This window comes from Xenopus tropicalis, chromosome 9 (assembly GCF_000004195.4).
Source record: "Xenopus tropicalis strain Nigerian chromosome 9, UCB_Xtro_10.0, whole genome shotgun sequence".
NCBI lineage: Eukaryota > Metazoa > Chordata > Amphibia > Anura > Pipidae > Xenopus > Xenopus tropicalis.
This window is the reverse complement of record NC_030685.2, coordinates 11,701,860-11,714,923: the sequence shown is the minus strand read 5'-3', so window position 1 is coordinate 11,714,923 and position 13,064 is coordinate 11,701,860. Positions and strand designations below refer to the sequence as shown.

At 43.4% G+C, this 13,064-nt stretch overlaps 1 protein-coding gene across 1 annotated transcript; it reads left to right on the top strand.

Annotated features, from left to right (window-relative positions):
* The first annotated feature begins 7,565 nt into the window (after nt 1-7,565).
* On the top strand, nt 7,566-12,663 carry or5b12 (olfactory receptor family 5 subfamily B member 12). Its single transcript, XM_031893825.1, has 2 exons — nt 7,566-8,201; nt 12,535-12,663. The coding sequence occupies exons 1-2, from the start codon at nt 7,566-7,568 to the stop codon at nt 12,661-12,663; spliced, it is 765 nt and encodes a 254-aa protein (XP_031749685.1).
* The last annotated feature ends 401 nt before the right edge of the window (nt 12,664-13,064 follow it).

Genomic DNA, 13,064 nt, shown 5'->3' with positions numbered 1-13,064 from the left:
CAACCAATTTATTAATAACTTAATAAAGTTCATAATCATTGTTTTCCAACTACTCAAAACTATGGGGCACATTTACTAACGTACGAATGCTCCGAATGCGTCCAAATGCGTCTTTTTCGCAATGAGCATATTTTTTGCGACAGTTTCGTACCTTTGCGCAACTTTTTCTAACTTTGCGACAATATTTGTGCGACAATATAAAAAAATTTGCATTGTCGCACCGAGTACGAAAGTTTTTGATTCATTCAAAGTTCGGTATGGTGACTTTCCTTGGGCCGGTTTGGAGCTGCAAAGTGCCATTGAGCCCTATGGGGACTTTCCTTGGGCCGGGTTGGAGCTGCAGAGTGCCATTGAGCCCTATGGGAAAGTTTTCTTGGGCCGGGTTGGAGCTGCAAAGTGCCATTGAGCCCTATGGGAGACTTTCCTTGGGCCAGGTTGGAGCTGCAGAGTGCCATTGAGCCCTATGGGAGACTTTCCTTGGGCCGGGTTGGAGCTGCAGAGTGCCATTGAGCCCTATGGGAGACTTTCCTTGGGCCGGGTTGGAGCTGCAGAATGCCATTGAGCCCTATGGGAGACTTTCCTTGGGCCAGGTTGGAGCTGCAGAGTGCCATTGAGCCCTATGGGAGACTTTCCTTGGGCCGGGTTGGAGCTGCAGAGTGCCATTGAGCCCTATGGGAGACTTTCCTTGGGCCGGGTTGGAGCTGCAGAGTGCCATTGAGCCCTATGGGAGACTTTCCTTGGGCCGGGTTGGAGCTGCAGAGTGCCATTGAGCCCTATGGGAGACTTTCCCTGGGCCAGGTTGGAGCTGCAGAGTGCCATTGAGCCCTATGGGAGACTTTCCGTGGGTCGGGTTGGAGCTGCAGAGTGCCATTGAGCCCTATGGGAGACTTTCCTTGGGCCGGGTTGGAGCTGCAGAGTGCCATTGAGCCCTGTGGGAGACTTTCCTTGGGCCGGGTTGGAGCTGCAGAGTGCCATTGAGCCCTATGGGAGACTTTCCTTGGGTCGGGTTGGAGCTGCAGAGTGCCATTGAGCCCTATGGGAGGCTTTCCTTGGGCCGGGTTGGAGCTGCAGAGTGCCATTGAGCCCTATGGGAGGCTTTCCTTGGGCCGGGTTGGAGCTGCAGAGTGCCATTGAGCCCTATGGGAGGCTTCCAAAACCATGCACTGAAGGATTAAAGTTGGAAAGGTTTTCCCGCCATTTACGATCGTTCAGTACTAAAATTACATGACTTTCGGATCGCCAATACAATATTATCAGGACTAATATGATTTTTTCGTAAGCATTTTCATGATATTTGCGATGTTCAGAAATTATCGTATTTAATCCGAATTTTTCCCATTCGGGATTCAAACTCATGATTTGATAAATGTACCCCTATGTAAAACAATTTCATCCGTTTAGGATAGATCACCTTGAATAGAGGATGATTTCTAGTGTGTCCTCCTCCTCCTACAAGTGAGAAAGCCTGGGTCAACGGAACCCTAACGGAACCCTGTACTGAGATTATAAGCAAGGTGGTTCCATTCTAAAGTGTTTTTTTTATATTTACTGTGTTTGTTCTTTTATGGTTCTAATTTACATGTTCTAGTACCAAGCTTTTAACGCAACCCATACCTTGCCAAGCTACCCAGCAAGGTAACTGATTTGGTACAAGTTGGTGGCAGCAGTGGTTCCATTACAGAGAATTAGCTTCACCATTACTTAATTACATTAAATTTTGCATTGTATTATATATATATATATATAGGCAGAAAAGCAACAAACCATTGTAGGCCTTGACTCCCCGGTGGTAATACCTGAAAACCAATCCACTTTCAGCTCTGCAAGGACTGGGGGTTAGATCCATAAACCAATGTTTAGGCCTGACCCATTGGATGGTGTTATTAGGGGTGGGACAGAATGGCTTGAATAGTTTAAGCTCACTGCTACTATTAATGGCTGGGATAAACCTACAGGTACTACAAGGGAATGCCACCAAGGCTTTAATGCAAAAATAAAAGGCAACTACCAGCTGCTATAGCAGGGGTTGGGAACCTTAGGCCAGGGGTCGGGAATCTTTTTGGCTGAGAGAGCCATAAACACCACATATTTTAAAATGTAATTCCATGAGAGCCATACAATATGTTTGGCCAAGGACGCTGTGGGACAAGGTAGCAGGGCCGGAACTAGGGGAAGGCAGAAGAGGCAGCTGCCTAGGGCGCAACCATCGATGGGCGCCAGGCAGGAGCCTCTCCTGCCTACCCCTAGTGCTACTTTGTCATTGCCTCCGCCACTTGTCATTAGCGGCGGAGGCAATGACCGATCTAATTGCACCGCAGGGAGGTGGGCGGAGTTGGTCGATCGGGTTGCCTAGGGCGCCCGGTCGGCTTGGCCCACCCCTGCAAGGTAGGGTGGGTGCCAAGGGTGCTGGATGCGATGCAGAGGAGGACGTGGCCTGTGCTCAGCAGATAGAAGACGTGTTCTAAGCCTTAGAACACGTCTTCTATCTGCCGAGCGCAGGGGCAAGGTAGGGTGGGTCCCAAGGATGCCGGATGCAAGGAAGAGGGCATGGTCTGCCTTCGGCGGATAGAAGACGTGTTCTAAGGCTTAGAACATGTCTTCTATCTGCTGAGTGCAGGCCACACACCCCCATTATTTTTTTTATTAAAGATTTGGCAGTGAGCAAGATGCAGCCATCAAAAGAGCCTCATCTGGCTCCCGAGCCATAGGTTCCCTAGGCCTGTGCTATAGGCTACTTTAAAGCAAGTTTTTGAACCTGACTTGGGGATCATCTGACTTGGGATCATCAACATTTTCTTAATAAAGTCAAGAACCAGGTAAAATGGTTGCAGAGTTTGGATATGAACTACAGACACTGGCCGTTACTGCTTTCCCTCATACAACACAAGAGGTGCACAATTTACTAGCCTCGGGCAGAGTGAATAAAAGAATGCAAGCATGCAGCCGAGATTATCCCAACCAAAAACATGATCAGATGCCATAAAGTATGAAACTAAGCTAGAAAGTCTGCAAAAAAACCATAGCAGGAAGAGGCGAAAGCTTCCCAACTGCAGTTCAGCCTGTCACAGGCCCCTCTTATTGGGATATCATGGAGCGTATTGACCACTTATGCCAGGATGTCTCGGAAATGAAAGGTCTATCAGTAAATAAAAGATTTACAAGGACTGTAGATGGGTCTGACATTATGATTTGGCCATATCAAAAGGTAATGTAAAGCACAAAAGAACATACAATCCTGAAATCGGCCAGATATCGATCGGGCAGGTTAAAAAATTCAGTCACATCGGGGACCGCATCGGCTCGTTTATGCAGTCCTCGAACCGACTGTGCCTATTACTGTCGTTATAATTCGATCATTTGGCCCCAGGGTTAGGGTTATACCGAATTAGCCTAAATTCTCCCGATATTGCCCACCCGTAGGAGGGGAGAAGATCCACTCGCTTTGCAACCTCGCCAGGCGAGCGGATCTTCACGTGTATGGCCACCTTAACTCTAGAAACCCTTAACCCTCTAGAAACTTTCCATGCCATTTTAATGGTTGCTAATGGTGGAACCATGCCTGTAATCGGTAAATGTCATCCCTTATGTACAGCTCGTACACACTTCCACCATGTTCATGATTAGTCATTTTGAAAACATAAAAAATATTGATTAATTATATGATCCCGAATGAAAGTAAGGTGACATGTTCAAGCGTCCCAATCTCATGATGGGTCTTTTAATGTATATCAGGGATGGCTAGAGATCCAATAGGAACTATCGCTACAGAAGAGCTACAGTACATCTCAATGTCAGTCAGAAAACTCTGGGACTTTCATTTTAGCTACACTTGGAAGACAACCGATCAGTTATAGCCTGGCTCATCATACAATATAAAACCAAGGTCGTACTCGTCTGACATGAACAAGCATGAACCACCCATGCTTGTTCAGCTGCTTATATCAGTTATATATATCCTTTAGATCAATTCGGCAGCTTATCTGTCTGTGTATGGGCGCCACCAACAAGCCTCCCCAACCGACTTGGCCTTATCTCAATAGGGCTAGTCTGATTTTTCTGTTGGAATTGGGGTCCGCATCGGCTCGTTGATGTGCTCCCCGATCGGATGGTGCCTATGCCTGCCATCTTAATTAGATCATTTAGCCCTAGGGACAAATAATCGAATTAGCCTGATATCGCCCACCCATAGGTAGGCACATGGGGAGAAGATCCACTTGCTTGGCGACCTCGCCAAACAAGCAAATCTTACAGTGTATGGCCACCTTTTCCCTTCCCCCACATTCCAACTACCCTATGCCCACCATATGGTTGGGTTAGGGTCATAAAGCCCTTCTCAATGGCTCACATTTTTCCTAATACTTTTGTATTTTCTTGTTAAGCCCTACAGCTAGGGCATCACCTGATTAATATCCAGCTATACAAAGGAAAAAACAGCAGGCAGGCACTTCTGGTATCCAAAAATACGTAAAAAAAAACATAGGAAGCATCTAATAGTATTCATAAAAGGTCAAAGACTATGATTAAGTACCCCTAGGTACGAAACGCGTAAGGCTAATTGTTTGTTTTTTATGGATTAAATAAAATATGACCTTTTGGATACCAGAAGTGCCTGCCTGCTGTTTTTTCCTTTGTGTACTCCTGTATGGCTCCCTAAGCTGAAGGTCTGGGGCATGAGCACCTGGACCCACCTATCCTGGGGGTAAGATTCTACATATGTACTACAATTTGCTATTCCTGTGAAAAAATAGATATATTTGGCATTTAATATCCAGCTATGTTTTATAAAGACTTCCTGACACAACCAGAGGCCCTGTATTCACCATAATATCAGCTGTGAATTCTGCCTCAGCTATGAACTCAGATGAGTTTTCCCATTAAGACTGGTGGCAAGATCACAATTTGATCTTACTGAGTTTCCTTATGATTTTGTTTCAACCCATTTAGTTGCATTTAGTACCATATTACTATTTTATATACAGTAGTGTATAGAGCACAATTACAAAATCTGTTAGGCCAATATACTGTATATGACCTGGGAATAGTTGAAATGTAATGAGACTCAGGAGAGTTAGAAGGTTTAGATAAAAAGGGTTTGACTAGGATTGCAATTTCCTATGAAATGTTGTCTTTGTGCCAAGATGTCATGGTTAGCACTGCAATGTCCAATCGTTACTCTCTAAATCAGTTGGAAGACACAACAGTCATCTCGTGAGTATGTTGAATAGTATCTATTCAGTGTGAGCTTTGGTTGAAAGTGTTATTCCTTTGGCATCTTGAGTCCAACTTCATCATGTTCCACCAGTATACGCTGAGTATGTGCCTTCAAGCTTGCTTGCTTTTTTTTTTTTTAACGATTCTTGCACATTCACTCAAGTTTCAAAGTGGCATCAACCCTTGCTAAGTCTATTTATTATATATCTACACAGTTTCCATCACTTTGCTTATGGAAAGTACCAAGTCTGGGTAGGAAGGTTTTTATTGCACTGTTTTCCCTGTACATAGAATATTATTTTGCATATACACCTATTGTCACCGTTTTTAAGAAGTGTATTTAATAAGAGTATAAGTTTTAATCGGTTTCTGCAGTGTTTATTGAACTTTGATGGGATAAAACTAGTGATGGGCGAAATGTTTCGCCAGGCATGGATTTGCGGCGAATTTCCGCGTTTCGCCATTGGTGGATTGTTTCGCGAAACGGATCAAAAATTCTCCGTGGAAAAATTCGCCTCACTTCCAAAAATTGTCGCGTCAAAAGAATAGCCATGGACGACAAAATAATAGCCGCGGACGACAAAAGAATAGCCGCGGACGACAAAAGAATAGCCGTGCAATGAAAGAATAGCCGCGGGCGACAAAAGAAAAGCCGCGGGCGACAAAAGAATAGCCGCGGGCGACAAAAGAAAAGCCGTGGGTGACAAAAGAATAGCCGTGCAACGAAAGAATAGTTGCGGGCGAAACGGGACAGATTCGCTCATCACTAGATAAAACATCACTAGAGACTTGATTTGATTTCATAAAAACCCAAGTTGTAAAATAATAGAGCTCAGCAATGCTTCCCTGGTCATTTAGTTGCTACATATACAGTATTAAGGTTTTTATCAATAATTACTGTGTCTTGTTCTCTTCTTCATAAACTGAGGGACACAACAGGTTTTCATTTTTTTCCATGTTGTTTGAGTGGTATTTTAATGAGTTACGAAGCTGAGTACATAGAATATGCTTCTATATTCCCCATTAATAGTTTTTCAATGAACATATTTATGGATAATCTCACATTTCTAAGAAGTACTGTCAGGAATAGAGTGAGTCCAAACCAAGACTGTTTTTGGAAGGGAAAAAAATGAAAGGATCACTGGATTGCTATAGACAAAAGTAACCAATGCCACCATCTATATGTTGAACAGATCCTTTCTTATTACCTACGTTGGTGGAGATTTTGTCCTTATGAACACACAGAGAAAAAATCTTTCCTTTACTGATTGTAAATCCCCTTTCCTTCTGTCTCAAATATTGTGCTCTTCCCCCTAAGAGATTGGTTAGTCATTAAACCACTTTTTAAATTATGAATTAGTCCAGGGTACTTGGCTGGAAAGCCCCACACCGCCATATTTTTTATCTCCCTGCATGGACTTGGGATGCAATGTAACTATTCTTTTGTGTCAGGTAGAACTGTGTGTGACTGCCCAGGCAAGGAATACCTGGGAGACAAACAATTACAGTGCACACTTGTAGCCAAGGAGCCGGGGCCAGGCTACTTGGCAAGATTAATAAAGAACTAACACTGGCATGGATCAAAAGATGAAAGTTTTCAGTGGGGTTTCCTGAACATTTGCCAGTAATTTCCATTTTTTGTCTCCTTTGAATGTTTTTTTATTAGCATTAAATCATAGTGCTCAGACTTATGATCTAGAGCAGTGATCCCCAACCAGTGGCTCAGGGGCAACATGTTGCTCCCCAACCCCTTGGATGTTGCTCTCAGTGCCCCCAAACTAGGGAGTTATTTTTGAATTCCTGACTTGGGGGCAAGTTTTGGTTGAATAATAACAAGATTTACTACCAAATAAAGCCCCTGTAAGCTGATAGGGTGCATAGAGGCCAATCACAGCCCTTATTTGGCACCTCCATGAACTTTTATGGTGCTTGTGTTGCTCTCCAAGTCTTTTTACATTTGGCTGTGGCTCACGAGTAAGAAAGGTTGGGGACCCCTGATCTAGAGTCTAGAAATTCCCAAACTCATATGTATTTTACAAGGTCACTTGGATTCATTTACAAAGAATTGGGTCCAGTAAATACATGCCGCATCCAATACTACGGTCAATGCTCTAATAATGCTCACACATTCCCCAGTCCACCTCACTTGTAACACATTACCTGCACTAGAGAGTACCACATTACATGCACAACTACATTCATCCTAGAAGTTTTACAATAAAGAAACACAAGATTTCTACACGGTGTGTGTGCTTGTTAACTGGGGTGATGTTGCATTGTTCTCTATTTTCCTTCTTTAAATGTATGATCATGGTGTATGGAATGGTTATTTTTATAGGCAACATCAAAGTGAAATGGAAAACCAAACAACAGTGTATGTGTTGGTTCTCGCTGGTCTGTCTGATCTTCCAAGTCTTCAGCTTCCTCTATTCCTGGTGTTTCTCCTCATCTATCTTATAACTCTGACTGGGAACCTTCTCATCCTTCTCCTGATCTTCACTGATTCCCATCTTCACACCCCCATGTACTTCTTCCTTGGAACCCTGGCATGTCTGGATATGAGTTACTCCTCAGTCACTGTCCCAAGAATGCTCTTTGATTTACTCACACGAAAAAAAGTCATTTTAGTGAGAGATTGTATAACTCAGGTCTTCTTCTTCTTTTTTTTCTGTACATCTGAGGTGTTTCTGCTGGCAGTGATGTCCTGTGACAGATACATTGCTATCTGCCGCCCTCTTCACTACATGCAGATAATGACCTGGAATGTTTGTGTTCAGCTTGTATCAATCATTTTGTTTTTTGGATTAGTATGTTCCTCGTTGAACATTGGTTTTTTAACTAAACTGACATTTTGCAACTCTGATGCTTTGCAAAGTTTTTTTTGTGATCTTCCCCAGTTGTTTCAAGTCTCCTGTAGTGACACAATCATCAATGTATTGCTTATGTTTCTCTTGCTGATAGTGTTTGGAATGGGCCCTTTTGGAGTCACCGTTTGCCCATATATTACAATAATCACCACTGTTCTGAAAATCCCATCAAAACAGATGAGATCCAAAGCTTTCTCCACCTGCTCCTCCCATCTAACTGTGGTCTTTATATTTTACACTACTGCTTTCTTCAACTACTTTCGCTCATTTGCAAACGATCAAAATGCTGAGGACAAAGTTTCTTCAGTATTTTATGCTGTATTGACCCCCTTTTTAAACCCTCTGATCTACAGTCTGAGGAACCAGGAACTTAAATCATCATTAAGAAAAGCTTGGCAAACACGGTAAATCCAAACTGGAGAAGAATAAACCACCCACACACAATAGTTGTAGCACAATTACTTACAAATGAGTTTATAGCTGCTTCTTCAAAAGCCTGGTTTGAACGTTCTCCTGTTTTAGTTTGGTTGTCTCTTATTATGCATTACTATATGCAAGTACAAGAACATGAAGGTAATAATAATAATTATCATCATTATCATTTTATCTCTTTTAGTGTAAATTGCAAAACCCATGCTGTACTATGTAGACAAATGAGGACCATGCAAAGGTCACCTCCAGCCTGCTGATGGTAGCCATAGGCAATCCTGAAACAGTAAGGCTGATGCCATGTAAGTGTGCTTGGAAAGATGGGAAAGAGGGAACCAAGGCAATAAAGCAAGGAAAGAGCATTCCCAGATCTGGCATCAGAAAGATAGAGATTCCCTGGAATTCAAGGTGATTAAAGTGCAGAAGAGGTTGCACCAACTTCAGATTCCCGTTAGGGTACCAGTAAGTGTTAGTCGGGGAAGGACTTTACTTTCCTTGCAGTTTAGGTCCCTTAGGATCCTGTTTCTGTAGGCCTTCACTCCAGTTACTGCATATCTAGGGGCCAGTTGGGAATTTATGGAATTTTTCAAAAGAACCAGAAGGTTCATTATTCAAGCCCCTTCTCTGATCAGAGTAGGTTAGAGCCCAAGTAAGTCCCTTAGGATCCTGTTTCTGTAGGCCTTCACTCCAGTTACTGCATATCTAGGGGCCAGTTGGGAATTTATGGAATTTTTCAAAAGAACCAGAAGGTTCATTATTCAAGCCCCTTCTCTGATCAGAGTAGGTTAGAACCCAAGTAAGTCCCTTAGGATCCTGTTTCTGTAGGCCTTCACTCCAGTTACTGCATATTTAGGGGCCAGTTGGGAATTTATGGAATTGCTTCAAAAGAACCAGAAGGTTCATTATTCAAGCCCCTTCTCTGATCAGAGTAGGTTAGAACCCAAGTAAGTGTGCTTGGAAAGATGGGAAAGAGGCAACCAAGGCAATAAAGCAAGCAAAGAGCATTCACAGATCTGGTACCAGAGAGATAGAGATTCTCTGGGATTCAAGGTGATTAAAGTGTAGAAGAGGTTGCACCAACTTCAGATTCCCGTTAGGGTGCCAGTAAGTGTTAGTCGGGAAAGGAATTTACTTTTCTTGCAGTTTAGGTCCCTTAGGATCCTGTTTCTGTAGGCCTTCACTCCAGTTACTGCATATCTAGGGGCCAGTGGGGAATTTGTGGAATTGCTTCAAAAGAACCAGGAGGTTCATTATTCAAGCCCCTTCTCTGATCAGAGTAGGTTAGAACCCAAGTTCTGGTTCCTGTTAGGTTTAGTCACACCTGCTTAGTTAGGGGCCCAGTTCCAAAGAACCTAAGAATTACAAACTGGATATCAGATACGCCTGAACTCTCAGTTATACGTGGTGCACCACAGAGGTTTAACATTGTTTGTATTCTTTTAGGGTTCTGATTTACATGTTCTAGTAAAATAGAGAGTGCAGCATTATAAATTAACCCATACCTTGCCAGGCTTCCCAGCACGTAACAAATTGGTGGCAGTAGTGGTCACAATACATAGCAATATCCTCTGAATTACTTGCACAAACTTCTCTTTTGTTTTGTTTTTTTTTGCATTGCATTGCATTATAATAAACAGGAAGAAATCAGCAAACCAATGTATTTCTTGACCCCCCCCCCCCCCCCTTCCTAGTGTTAATACCTGAAAACCAAATCACACAGGTCAGGGACTGGGGGTCAGATCCATAAACATGTTTTTGGAACAGTTTAAAGGAGAAGGAAAGGCTAGTAAAGAGTTAATCCCAAGCTGCAGGCATACCTTCAGTTGTCTCAGTAGTGCCCTTAAGTCTCCCCATATTTCACCTGTTCAGAAGATCTGAAGCCAAACAGGAAGAAAAAACGCTGAGCTGTGTAATGAAAGTTCCCATAATGCCTCACTCCTGCACAGACACCCAGACCAAGTGAGCATGCTCAGTTAGTAAGACTTTGGGGCAGATTTACTAATCCACGAATCCGAATCCCCAAAGGGAAAAAAATCGTATTGGAACCAAAAATGTTGCGACTTTTTCATCGCCGTCGTGATTTTTCGTATTTGTTTCGACTTTTCCGTCGCCGTCGCGACTTTATCGTATTTTGCGCGACTTTATCGTATTTTGCGCGACTTTTTCGCCGCCGCCGCGATTTTTTTGTATTGAGCGATAGTAGATGCCGGAAAAACCAATCCAATTTTTTCACGACGGCGATGAAAAAGTCGCGGAAAATATCCGAAAAAGTCGCGATGGCGCCGAAAAAATAGTGGGACATATGAAAAAGTCGCGACGGCGACGAAAAAGTTGCAAAAATACCGATCATTGCGCACACATTCGGACGCCTTCGGACCGTTTGTGGATTAGTAAAACTCCCCCTATGAGTCAGCTTCCTGCTGATTGGCTCAGATCCACATTCCTAAGGGGGGGAGCAGGAGAGAGCAGAAAACAGAAACATTTCCTTAATGAAAGGCAAAAACCAGGTGAAATTGTTGCAGAATTCGATGTGAACTACATACACTGACCGTTAAAGCTTTCCATCATGCAATACAAGAGATGAACAGTTGACTACCCTTGGCCAGTGTCTCAAACATAGCGTAAATAAAGATTTACCCTCACAGCTGAGATTGTGCAAGCCTAAAAAATTATCAGATGCCATACAATATGCAACTGAGCTAGAAATTCTACAAAAAAATCAGTCAGGAACCTCAGTAGAAAGAGGCAGAAGCTTCCCAACTACTGCTCAGCCTGTCACAGGCCCCTCTAATTGTTATATCATGGAGGCTATCGACCACTTACTTTATGAAATCTCAGAACTGAAAGGTCTACCTGTAAATAAAAGATTTACTAGGACTATAGATGGGTCCAACAGGGGTTCCAATTGAGGTAGCATAAAATGTGGGAAATGTGATTTTGCTATACCAAAAGTAAATGTAAAGGACACAAGAACACACTATCCCCAAAGTGAGTGCCTTATTCCAGCCTGCAGGGGCTAAAAAAGGTACTATTCAAGCTGTAGGGTGCAGCAACCTCCTACCTCTTCATATAGAAGGTCCATGTCACCTTTTAATCATGTCTGAGACCAGATTCTCCAGAAACCCTCAAACAATGCAAACTTGCCAGAGCACCACTGCTTGTAGGTACCTGACCTGCGAAAGAAAGAACTTGGACATTAGAGAACTAGACAATGACCAACTACAATGAGTTAGTGCTATAGGAATGTGTTTCCAGCTCTGGAGACAATGACTTACACAATGTACTACAGGTGCCTGGCATCACATTGACACAAGGCAGGCCCCTCCCATTTGTATGGGCCTGCAAAGAGTCTTTCAAAGAGACTTTGATACACAGCTTCAAGTTCTTTGTTCTCATGACTTAAGGTGGCCATACACAGGCTGATTCTAGCTGCCGATATGGGTCCCTTAGACCAATTCGGCAGCTAATCGGCCCATGTATGGGGACTCCCGACGGGCCTGCCCAACCGATATCTGGCCTGAAATCGGCCAGATATTGATCGGGCAGGTTAAAAAAATCTAGTCGGATCGGGGACCACATTGGCTCACTGATGCGGTCCCAGAACCAACTTTGCCTATACCCGTCATTATAATTCGATGGTTTGGCCCCAGGGCCCCGTAGGTGGGGATATTGGGAGAAGATCCGCTCGCTTGGCGACATCGCCAAGTAAGCGGATCTGAAGGTGTATGGCCAACTTTAGTGTCACTATCCCCTAGTCCATGGGCAGCACCAGTTGTAATAGTCAACAAGAAAGACAGTGGGGTAAGACTTTGTGTGGACTATAGAAAACTTAATGATATCACATTCAAAGATGCTTATCCGCTGCCCCAAACTGATGATACCCTTAATCCTTTGTCAAATGCCAGGTGGTTTTCTACCCTAGTGGATACTGGCAAGTGGAGGTCAACCCTGCTAATAGGCACAAATCAGCATTTGTTACCAGTCACGATCTTTTCAAATTCAATATCATGCCATTTGGTCTCTGCAGAGATTGATGGACATTATAGAGGCTGATTTTCAAGGGGCGACTTGCCTTGTTTACTTCGGTAACATTATTGTGATTGGTAGGACATTTGATGAAAAACTTGAAATGAACCAGAGATTGGGACCCATTTGATTGCTTCTTTCTAGTATTAGTACCAACTGCTCCACAGGTTTGTATGACTTTAACCCCTGAGGATGCCTGTGTGATAGAAGTCCTCACAGTAGCAAGCCCACCTCCAATGGCTTTGAACTATGGGCAGTGTGGTGCCCTTGAACTCATCCCAGGATCTCTCTGGGGTCATTCTTCTCAGGCTTCTAGACCTACACACCCTTGTTGGAGCTACTAACTAATTGAGGAGCAGCTGTGAGGAGCTGCCTAAGCCAATCATCCACCCAGTACTCCTTAAGCAGGGCCTCTATTTCATAATTCATAAACCACAATTTTAGAGATCCTGGAGAATCTAGGCTAGACTTTAATTTCATGTGAATTTTGCCATTAAGACCGGCTGCAACATTAAAGATCAGTGATTGCAT